Source organism: Arvicanthis niloticus, chromosome 4, assembly GCF_011762505.2.
Source record: "Arvicanthis niloticus isolate mArvNil1 chromosome 4, mArvNil1.pat.X, whole genome shotgun sequence".
Taxonomy (NCBI): domain Eukaryota; kingdom Metazoa; phylum Chordata; class Mammalia; order Rodentia; family Muridae; genus Arvicanthis; species Arvicanthis niloticus.
Genome location: NC_047661.1, coordinates 96904263 through 96916464, shown reverse-complemented (window position 1 = coordinate 96916464; position 12202 = coordinate 96904263). Strand labels below are relative to the sequence as shown.

General features: G+C 36.5%; 1 protein-coding gene across 3 annotated transcripts in view; it reads right to left on the bottom strand.

Moving 5' to 3' along the window:
- Dpyd (dihydropyrimidine dehydrogenase) overlaps nucleotides 1-12202 on the bottom strand; it is an 831933-nt gene that overhangs the window by 350061 nt on the left and 469670 nt on the right. For all 3 annotated transcript variants that reach the window (XM_034501414.2, XM_076933188.1, XM_076933187.1), the window contains one exon: nucleotides 1936-2100. In XM_034501414.2, the coding sequence (XP_034357305.1) occupies nucleotides 1936-2100 (165 nt within the window). The remainder of the gene's footprint in view (nucleotides 1-1935; nucleotides 2101-12202) is intronic.

The window sequence follows — 12202 nt, the reverse complement described above, 5'->3', positions numbered from 1 at the left end:
CCTCTTCTTTCTGCTTGGCTGTGGGATCAGAGAGCCAGGGGCTTCAACCCAGAGTCCCCGTTTTCTGATTGTCATTTCTTGGGACCCACTATTATAAGAACTTATTCCTGCCTCAGAAAAAAAGCAGACAGTATCATGTGAGTTTTAGAAAGCCATCGCTGGCCATGACTTTTTCAAAGAAAATAGGTTTTTGTCTGTTTGTTTCTCAGAAACATTGGTTTCAGTCAACAGTGAAACAGTTTTGGGGGAAATATTTATTTCATACTGTTTTATATGTTACTTTAAAAAGAAATACTGAATTCTAAAGAGCAACCTAGGCACGTACATCGAAGACACTAGTACACAGGGGTGTAGAAAATAAAAGCAAAATTTAAATTCCAACTTCAACCTCAGAATAGATTACATATTCAATCATAAGCAAGATCCTTTACCGCTGTGTGCTTGGGTTTCCTCCACTACAGACTGGGGCATGTAACAGTATCTATTTTATCAAGAGGTTGAAGGATTTGGCAAGTTTAAAATATACAAAGCTTTTATAACAATGTCAAGCACACAGGAAGTGATTTATTAAGTACCTCCCTCCCATTGTGATAACAATGAAATGTTCAGTACCTAGCAGAGTATGCACTACTACACACCAAGTTAGTATACTGATTAACATTCTCGATTTTTACAGATAAGTCTCCTGTGCTCAGCTACCTAAGGGGAAACATCCTCGAAAATATGGCTTCTTTAGAAGACAAACACTTGGCATCATTGTCACAGTGACATAACTGTATCACAGGAGAGATAATTGCAACATCAGGCTCCCAACCTGAGGAACTCCTAATGAGCAGATGCTAGAGGTTTCTGATGTGTCTCCATAGTTCCCTTCCCATATGAGGGGCTGTTTTGAGGAAGATAAATTATACCTGTTCTACATGACTGTATTTGGTTCAGAGTAAGAGAGTATACAGAAACATTCAAACTACCTAAAAGAATACCTCTTGATCTGCTAGGCGGGAGCATGCTTCCTTTGGAAGACTTATTTTTCAGGTTATAAGCAACCATTCATGAATTCCATTACATTCAAAAGTATTTAAATATTTAAAAATACATATCAGCAGGGCATTGACATGTGCTTTTTTTCTTGTCCTTGCAGAAAACCCTTTTTTGTAACATAAACATACACACTGCTGGATATTTCAGGCTCTATTCACCTTGGCTCAAACAATAATAGAGAGGCAGAAGGGGAGGCATAGAAACGGGGAGTGGGAGAAAGAATGAATGGTACCAGGAACAACCCCAACTAGACAATTAAAGAGAAAATACTTTTTAAAAAATTGTTATCATTATCACATGAAACTTCGATTTTACTACAAAAATTCTCTGTGGTTTCAAAAAAAAAAAAAAAAACCCAAAAACAAAAACAAAAACAAAAAAAAAAAAAAAAAAAAACAAAACAAAAAAAACCAAGTTTTCTACAAAACCTAGTGAGTTCATTTAGTCTAAGGGTGTTAAATTATTTGGTAAATTATCTCCCACTGAAAAAAAATATAAATAACCCGCATAAGTTATTCCGTTCCAGCCTTAGCTTTGTATAAGATGATTTATAGCCTGCAATTTCTCCCTAAGGTCATCACCTTCATAAATACCAGCCACATACAATGAAAACCAACTCAATAAAATGGGTATTTCATTCCTTCTGCTTCTGCATGTAGAGACTCCTTCCATGCACCCAGTGCCCATTTATAACAAAGCCTCACATTGGGAGGGATTTTATGAGTTCTCCAGCTTTCTTTCTTTATCTTTCTATGCATCAGCCAAGCAACTGGCAGATTCTTTAATAAAATATATTATACGCATTAATATTTATAAGCCTACGAATTGGATGTTTAAATAAACATTCAGCAACCCATGCCTGTTCTCTTGTTTTAGATGTTAAATCACACTTACATTGTCCGGGAAGTCAGCCTTTAGTTCAGTGACACTGTGACACCAATATGCAGCTGTTTTCTCACTGATGAGCTCAATGTTGAGGAAGGAGCTTTGTCCAGGGCCATACAAGGGGCCAGAAGTGGTCCCCCGGATGATTCTGGGTGAGACGTTAGTCACGATGTCCTAATGAAAGAAAAAGCACTTGAGTCTCTGTTCTACAAAGAAAACCTGTGATCTTGATTATATACTCATTTCCATGTGACAATATTTTACCAAGTCTCTTCTCACATTTTTCCAGATGAGATTTTAACATACTTTAAATTACGGTTGAGCATATGCTATTTCCAAATGGAATGGCAGAATAAAATATTCCTTAGCTTTTGCTAACTTACTGCAGTTCTAGATTGTACATAGAAGAAAAAATTTTAATTAAATAATTTTATGCTAATTTAGGTTGTACATATTTTAGTTTGTTTGCAGTTTAAAAATAAATAAAGAAATAAAACATTAAAATTCCATGTAGGTCTATGTAATCTAAGTAGCTTTAATCATTAACTCCAGTAAGAATTAATGTTTAAAGACAAAATGTACAATTTTCTTAAAATGTTATTTAAATGCAAATCAACTGAGAAAAACATATTACTATTACTAGCTCATTAAACTTGAACACATATTATAATGAATTAAATGGGTTAAATTACCTGTATGTATGTATGTATGTATGTATACATCTATATATACCTATGCATATAGATATATAGATTTACATTCCTATATGTAAACATATTTGTGTGACTGTGAGTATATGGTCTCATATTTAATATGAAGTCAGTTCCTCTTTCCAAGACTGAAATGAGGTTATCAATAACTTCCTGATAAATATAAACAGTAAAATCGACTAGCTTGTTAAGTGTAATTATCAATCCCAGGCTACTTCTAAAGGAGTATTAGCAAAGAAGAATAAGATTCTTCCATTACTTAAAACTAAAATGAAACAAAGGGAAAAATGTTTCTTTTGCCAACTTCCAATTAAAATTAATTTTGAATAAAGGTCATTTAGTTAAGGATTTATCAGAATTAGTCTTTTAAGTACCCCTCCTCACCATCTTGTCACTTTTAGTGAGATAACATGAACCCCCATTAGTATATAGCAATTAAGGTCAATTTACATATTTTAATTAAGAACCACCCCATATAAAACAATTAGTGTAATAGGCATACTAACTGGATTTCATAACATTTGGACGTTTTTCCAACTAGATAGACAGGAAACCTTAATTAGCATTAATTAGTGCTGATCTGCATATGTTTGATAAGGCATACCCTTGCCACAAAAGATTATTTATTCCTGAATGTGCCAAATGCTACAGTTGCAGAGGATAAAAGGACTTTTCTTCACATTGCATGTTAATTTCTGTTCATTTACATTCACTTTTACATCCGAATTAGTATATTATAAAATAAATGGTATAAATGTTACAAAAAGCCTCCTTAAATATGTACATTTTAACTTATAGGAATCATGCCAGTTAAATTTTTACTAATTAAGCCATCCCGCTTCTATTGTGTGTGTGCACAATATCACCAGCCTCGCTTTGATTTGCTGTTGAAAAACCCTGTTACACAATCATAAACGCTAAAATGACAAATAGAATCACTACAGGAGGCTTAAGCAGACGGGTCAAATTTCCATCCTGGCAAATGCTTCCATGTGTATGCAGCGTCCCTGTGGGTGGCTCCATGTGTCTCTCCAGGTAGGCACTATTGTGCTGCCAGTGTTGGAGCAGGCATTTCTAGAAAATGTTTCTTTTGAATGACCCTGGTTTTCTTCTCTGTTCCAGTTTGCAGATTTCATACTCTTTTATCCCTGAGGTCCTTCTATCCAGTATTCTAATTGCTTTCTCTTGGATAAATCCAACCCAGATAACAACCTGTTCCGCTGCTGAAGACTTAGTGAAGGAGGTGGACAGAGGATATTCAGTTCATCAAAGTGAATCAATAAAGATTGGAAAAGGGTCACATTTAGAGTCTGGTTAGAGTCTCTCATTTACTACGAGTGAAGAATTAAGTTCTGCACAGTTGAAAAGTTGCTGTGAAGATTGCCTACAAAGAGATATTTGTTTTGCATAAAGATAATTTAAATATTAAAACAATAATAAACTGTGCTTAAGAGCTATTATATATGAACTAGTGTATATGATTTCAAATATAGTTTTTCTCTTTTACCTGCTACATGCCTCAATTTTCTGTGAATTTTAGAAAGAAACTATCAACTTCCTTTGAAATAAAAATACAACTTAACCCTCTTCTTGAACTAAGATTTTATACTCTTATCACCTGTAAACCTATCCTATCCAGTGAAGTTCAGAAACCAACCTATGCTACAGTCTCATTTATTAGAAAGAGGACAGAAAGAGAGAGGGGTGAGAAGAGGGAGAAAGAGACAGAGACAAAAACAGAGTGCAGTTTCTTAGTAACCTCTGAGATTTAAATTCAGAAGCTACCATAAATCATATATATGACTTCTATTAAAATAATCAAAGACCCTGTGGCTATTTGAATGGGAATGATCCCCATAGGCCCATGTGTTTTAATATTTGCTCCCTGGCTGGTGGAACTTTTTAGGAAGAATTGAGAAGTGTGGTCTTTTTAGAAAGGTATGTCATTAGGAGTGGGCTTTGAGGTGCTTAGCAGCAGGAAAAGCCCCCCCCCCTCTCTCTCTCTCTCTCACACACACACACACACACACACACACACACACACACGCACACACGCACACGCACGCGCACTCTCTCTCCCCCCTCATTCTCTTTTCCATCCTTCCCTCTATCTCTCTCCTTCCTTCCATCTATCCTTTCCTCCCTCCTTTCCTACTTCTATTCTTCCCACCCTCCCTGCAGAGCCACGCCTGCTGCCATGCTATTCACCATGTTGCTCATGGACTCATTCTCTGAATCTATAAGCAAGTCCCCCAACTAAATTCTTTATTTTGTAAATTGCCTTGATCATGGTGTTTCTTCATAGCAACAGAACAGTGACTAAGACAGAACCTGTTGGCAATAGCTCTTCAAATAGTCCAAATTTTCAATTTTCTTAATATAAACAATGATAAACATTCTTTCCAATACTATAGATAGCTACTATGTAGAATTTGTGAACAGTCTGCGACTCAGTATCTTAACAGATTTTTAAAAATTCCTATTTGAAAAGTTCAACCAATTTTGACAAAATTGACAAAATGACAAAATTAAAACAATCACACAGTAATAGGTCAGTAATAGAAACTTTATTTTAGCTTCTTTACCCCCCCTCCCAAATTAAGTTGTTCTTACAATTAATTTGTCAAAAACTTTCTCTATAGGTTGAGACATTGTAGATTTTTGAAATTATGTGACAAGGGTAATGGAAGTCCAGCGAATTGTCCTCGGCTAAATGATTAGAGCTAGAGTTTCAACAACTGGGTAACAACTTACTAATGCGTTTGACCAGGGAACACTAGAATTTGAATATCCTTTCATAAGAGAATAATTTACTTTAATAATTAGTAGCTAAGTTATATTGGTATTGCTTAGGGGACTTAATAGAATAAACTTGGCTAGGAACTGTTAGACAAGATACAAGTTTATTCTCTATAAAAGGACGATAAATTACAATGGCACAGATCTTTAGTGCATTAACAGTGTTCAGATTTTCAAAAATAGATGTTCATGGAGGAGGAAATATTAGGAGACATCCTAGCTTTATGTGCTAATGGAGCCACTATTATAAAACCAAGTGTCATTGCCCTCTGAGCCACTGAGGTGATGAGAGTGGGTTATAAACATTAGTAAGACTTGGATGCAGAACGTCCTGATTTTATTTGTTTAAGTTCATTATCTTGACTTCTCTAACCCTAAAAAGGAATTATACTGTTTCCATGGTTACTTTTGAATGAAGATAATCACAATGGCCCCAAGAGTAGAAAAAGAAAACTTAGTCATAAGGGACGAGACAGAGAACTGGGGTGAAATGACATTGGATGGAAATAAAAACCAAAATGTTCAGAGTAAATTACAGTCCGGTCTGCCACCATAACTGGATTTTATAAATGGTGTTGAATAAAAAGGGTAGTCTCCACACAAACAAACAAACAAACGAACAAAGCCAAAACTACAGGAAAATTTATAGGACAACAACCACTCAATATATTGTCCACTTAAGCACAGAGATGTATAAAATTGTAACCTTAAGAATGGTATATTGAAAACACAAAAGAGAGATTCCCTCGCTGGTATACAGAGGAGAAAAACAGCTAAACAGGGGACAGAAGAGCTAGCACAGATTTCTGAAGATGAGATGATGCTCAGTTTTCAGAACACCAGAAAGGGAAATCTGTTCCCTGAGCTATACAGTAATGTAGTGGATGCTATAATAGTCTGTAGATTCTGATAGGCCCCCTGAACACATGTGACTTAAATATAAGCTCTCTTTTTCTTTTTTTAAAGAAAGGGTCACATGCTCAGTCTACCCCTAAATTTGCTATATAGTTGAGATTGGCCTCGAACTGATCTAACTCTTTCTCCCTTCCAAACGTTGGGGTTACAAGTATGATACATAATCACCAACTTTTTCTTTCCTGTTAAACTCCAAGACTGTAATGGAGGTTTTTATAAAAGTAACTTTCATTCATGTGTTGTTGTCTTGGAGGCTTACTGCTGAATAAGTTCACCCTTTCTAGTTTAGTCTGAATTCTGGCTGGTTCACCTGTTCTGACCTAAACTCCTTCAAGTTTACTGATTCAATCTAGCTTCTATCAGCTTCTGACTGAATCGCTCTGCTTGGCCTTATACTAACTTTGGCAATGTGTTCTAATTTTCTGGCTCCTACTCATTCTTTGGGTCATTCTGTTTTCACTTGTATCTAGTTTGTTCTCTCTGTAGGCTGTTTCTGTAAAACTGCCTACCCAAAGCTACCACACAAATACACTTGCACACACACACACACACAAACACACAAACCCTTCTTTCTCCCTCTCCCTATTTCTCCCGTGCTGTTCTCATGAGAATTGGTTGCATCCTATGTCTGACTCATTCTGCCAAATATTTCTCCAATTCATCACTTTGCCCCTCAATTAGACATCACTTTAAAACATGGTTTCCTCTACAAACTAACTTACCTTTATTGTTCAAGATTAAAGGTGTGTACTAAGGTCGTGTATTTATTCTACCCAGATCATACTGTAATCCAGGGCATGTCTGCATTCCTGTCAGATCACATAAACCTAGAAGGTCTTTGGATGTGATTCCTTGCCAGAGCATCCATGTGGCTGGATTAAATTTCTCTACATGTCTTTATTTAATTATTTTATCTTTTTTGGTCAAAATGGTTTAGCTGTTAGAGTTCACAAATGAAAAATTAAAAAATGAAAAGCACAACATGAGAAGTCACTTTCTAATATATGTAATTGTCTAAGTATTTAAGTAACAAAACACGTCTCCAATAATAGAAGAAAAACACTTTGTAAATGATTCTAATAGCAAATATATTGTTGAACAAAACTCCACTACCCTCAAGAAAGTAAAAGTACTGGTCCAGTGTCAAGCACAATTCCATGTCTATAGAAGTACTTTCTTCCATTGTTTACTTTATGAATAAATATGCCAATGTTTGATTACTTCAAAACATAATTATCAGAAAGAGTTCTGATTGGTTTGGGTAACAAGACAGGTAAGATAAGAATCCCTTTTGAATAAATCATCTTTTTTCATTTTAGTGTCTGCCACAAACACAGCCTTTAAAACCTGAAATAGTAACAATACTTACTGTGTACATCAGGAAAATTTATCTACATGGAGAACACACATAGAATAGCAGCATTATTTGAGAAATGTTAGATAAATTATCAAAGCAGTGATGCATTTGTCATTTTCAAAATATTAATAATAGAGGGACGCATAGTACAGATCTTTCACATATATCAGAGCTGAACATCACAGCTCTATCATCATGTTGATAAGGGTGAAAAACAGAAATTTGTCATTTTTCCTCAGTCACACTACCAATGAGCAATGTAGCTAAGACCAACTCTCAGGTGTACATATAAAATAAGAATAATAACAGGAGTGATCATTAATACACAGTGTATGTAACAATGACTAGAAGTTATTTATTTATTTATTTATTTATTTGATGAAGAGAAATATCAATTTGACTATGTTAACTATTGGAAAATGAAGTATGGTCTATTTATTTTAAGAAAAAGGAGTGTGTTAAGTAATTTAAGGAAACAATTATACCTCAGGAAAATTTTTCTCTTTTCTAATTGCTTTGATTTGCATATTCCTTCTTCCTGTCTCTCTCACTTGCTCTCTCTTCTCTCTTTTGCTCCCTTACCTCCCCTTAACCAGTTTCTCTTCCCTGTCCTAATTCTCCTTTTCCCTGAACAACATCCTCTGCCACAGATCACATGGCTCTGAGTTTACAGGTTACAGCGATCGCCTTTCCCATGGAAAGGGTTCCCATGGAACCCTTTTTTCCCAAACATTAACATGTAGGCTCTGAAAGAGTTAACTTGAATTCAATATTCTTCTGTTTGCTGGCCCTCTTCCATAGAGCAGATTCAATTTGTGTTCATGTTGCTCCTCAGAGAAATGGATGTGGAGAAAGTGTGGAATGAGTCAATAGTACTAGAGGAAAGTACTCAACCAATGTTCTCTAAATTCACAACAAAGACCTGTCCTATAGATATGGGTTGAATGTAAGTCATTCAGGAAACAACTGTAAAAGAAACAAAATGATTGCCTAGGAGAATGTAAATTCTTCATAATACTGAGCTCACTGTGATCATCCATTTCCTATTTTTTTGTGGCAAACAATTTGCAAAGTCAAAATTTTAATAACCCTTTAAGTATTCCAGGTTTCATATGAGATTTGAACATGTGTGCAGAGGTTGTTTACACAGAATGCCTAGTCTCAGGCTTTTCTGGGCTGAATGAACAGACAGAGTCCATATGTAAGAGGTAGTGGATGGAGCAGGAAGGGAAAACAGAGTGAAAAGGAAAACTTTACAAGCTGACAGTGTTTCAGTGAGAGTGTAATAAATAGAATGTGATGCCATCGACTATCGATTAGGTATTGGCATTTTGAACCACCGGATCTTTATGCTTACCTGGCCAAATGTACTCTTAATTACCTTATAACGTGGGCATCTTACACTGTAGAAATGCTAAGAGTCAGAGTCTTGTGTAGTCTTTTATCTTTTCACCAGATATATATGAACTAGATATGTACTAAAAATGGCTGTCTTTTGTTTTTTTGACCTCATCTTTTGATCTGGGTAATAATTTTCATACAACAGAGATGTCGTAGGTTAATAAGGGAAGGGATACAGCTATGGTTGCTATTCAGAGTTTGATAAATATTTATCAATTAGTCAAGTTTTCAGCTTCAGAAACAGTAGAGAGAGAATAGGTGGGAGTTACATTCACTAATGTGAGGGTGACAACTGGGGAAGCAGTCAGCGATGTGGATGGGAGATTACATGGGGATGGGTAAGGTTATGGAGAGAACCTAATGACTGTTTTAATGAGTTCAAACTTTTTCTGCAGGCTTGGAGACTCCATTGTGTTTTGTCTTCTATTCAAGTTATTAATACCCATGGCTCAGAGCAGCTGTGCATCCGCAGAGATAAGTTTCACAAGAAACAGATGAAGAGTTTTTTTTTTCAAGGCTGATATCAGATGGATTAGAACGTGATTAATCAACAGACAGGCTGATTAAATTATTGGGTTCACTGTTCAGATAAGAGGTTTTGGAGACACTCTGCCAAACTATAATTAAGTTAGAAATATCTGTTGGCCTGCTTAAAAGATGATCACATGGTACACTTTGAAGAAATCTTTTATGGTCCAGAAGAGCAGCTGTGAAGGTATAAACATGAGTCAGATCTTATAATTATTACTTTCAAGCATTAGAACAGAATTTTCATTGAAAATCATAAATATAGTCCAATAAATTTTATAAAAAATATATAAATCTTCTGGTTGTACCCTAGAAGCCACTACAAATGAAATGGATACTTGTCAAGCAAATGTATAAAAGGATCAAACAAGATGACACCATTGCTCAAACATGGTTAAGAAGATAGCACAAGAATTTCTATAAGATGCAAGCACTGTTCTTGTTTTGTTTCTTTGTTTGGTTTTTTAGCATACAATTTAAATGTCAAAATATGGTAGGTTCTGAGGTATCAGGGAAAAAAAAAGACAAACCCAAAGCAAAACTCCTAAGAACACAAAGCAGCTATGAAGTTCTATATTCCTGTTGGTGTTATCTATCCTTAGTGGTTTCTAAACTGAGTTCTGAAGGCGTATAAACACTGAAGAATGTAGAGGAATTTTAATTCAGCAACACGGCTACTTGGCCAAGGGATCACATCTAAAGATCTAGGTCTGTATTTGCCCTACAAATGCAAACCTGTTTGTATTTCCAAACCTCAGTTCCCAGCCATGATGTCTTTAGAGGTAAGAAATAGATGATAATAGTTCCTGTTCAAGGATGGCTGGAGCCTGCATAGACCCTGCTCCAAATAATTCAAAAACATTATTTCACCCTACTAATATCGGTAGGGTAAGTACATCTTCCTCTCAAACTACATTATGTCCTTACCACTAACTAGAAATGAGAGCAGAAAATTATTGACAATTAACCTTGCCTTCAAGGTCAAATGTATGACAAACAAACAAACAAAAAATATGATAACGTAAATTGTAGAGATGAACCCACACACAGTTTTTTTGTTTTGTTTTGTGTAGCGCGCAGCCTCGCTGATAAGGAGCACGCCACACTTCAGGATTCTTCTGACAGCATTTATTAAACAGCTCTCTTAATAGTGAGGTGGAGGAAGGACCCCTAGCTCAGAAAGCCCGCTCCTTAAATAGAGCTTTGTGAGACGTGCAGATCCCTCATTGGCTCAAATCTTTCATCCAATTGTCATACTCTGTTTTCGCGCCATGCGCAGGCGCATTCTCAAGTAAAGCTTCCGTGAAGAACCAGGAAGCAGAAGCCTGCGCCATCTTTTAATGGCAAATTCGGCTCCTCACAGTTTTGGTTTGCTTTTTTTTAAGGATGAAAGAGAAGAGCTGAGGGAAGGTAGGACCTAGGTGATCTGGATTGTACCTCTTACTAATTCAGTAAGAGGAAGGTTTGTGAGTTAGAACTAAAGATGGCAGTTCTTTTAGACAGGAATGGAGTAGAGCATGAGGGAAAGGGGGTCCAGTGACAGACCCAAAGTGGGATCCAGCTCAAGGGGAGGCTACAAGGCCTGACATTATTACTGATGCTATGGTGTGCTTCAGACAGGAACCTAGCCTGGCTTCCCTCTGAGAGGCCCGACAAGCAGCTGAAAGAGCCAGATGCAGCTACTTAAACCCTACAGAAGCCGGGGACCCTTGTGGCTGAATTAGGGAAAAGCTGGAAGAAGCTGAGGAGCAGGGCAACCCTATAGGAAGGCCAGCAGTCTCAACTAAAATAGACCCCTGAGATCTCTGAGACACTGAGCCACCAACCAGACAGCTACACCAGCTGAGATGAGGCCCCTAACACATGTGCAGCAGGGCACTGCCAGGTCTGGCCCCAATGAGAGAAGATGTAACTAACCCTTGAGAGACTTGAGGCCCCAGGGAGTGGGGAGGTCTGGTGGTGTGGGGATGGGAGAATGGGGACATCCTCTTGAAGATGGAGGAAGAAGTGTGAGATGAGGAAGAGTCAAAGGGCAGACTGGAGGGGTAATAATGACTGGACTGTAAAAAAATTTAATAATGATAATAATAATAACAACAACAACAACAACAAGTCAACAACAACAGCTAAAGACTGTTCTTGTCTCTACACTTGGTCAGTATGCCTGCCTTTCAGAGCTGATGACTAAAGTTTGCAGAAAATAAACCAGTTTGCATGTTTGCTAATAACAGAAACAAAGTCCCATCCTCCATTCATAAAGTACATTACTCCATGTTTCTGAAAGTGTCCATAAATTTTTTTTGAAGGACTATGAGCTCACGAATGAAAAAAAAAAAACCACTAAAAACACAGTTAACAAGACAACCTGCATGACAGACAGCAGGAAACAAGAAGACACAAAATTTGGTCTCTACAAAAATGTGTAGAGTAGGTTGGTCAGATTAAACAACAGAAAAATGCTTGATATTCTTTAAAATGCTTGATATTCTTAAAAATAAAAGAGAAATATATACATGCCACTAAAGAGTCAGATGCTTCAGAATTGTGAAGACTTGTAACATTATCA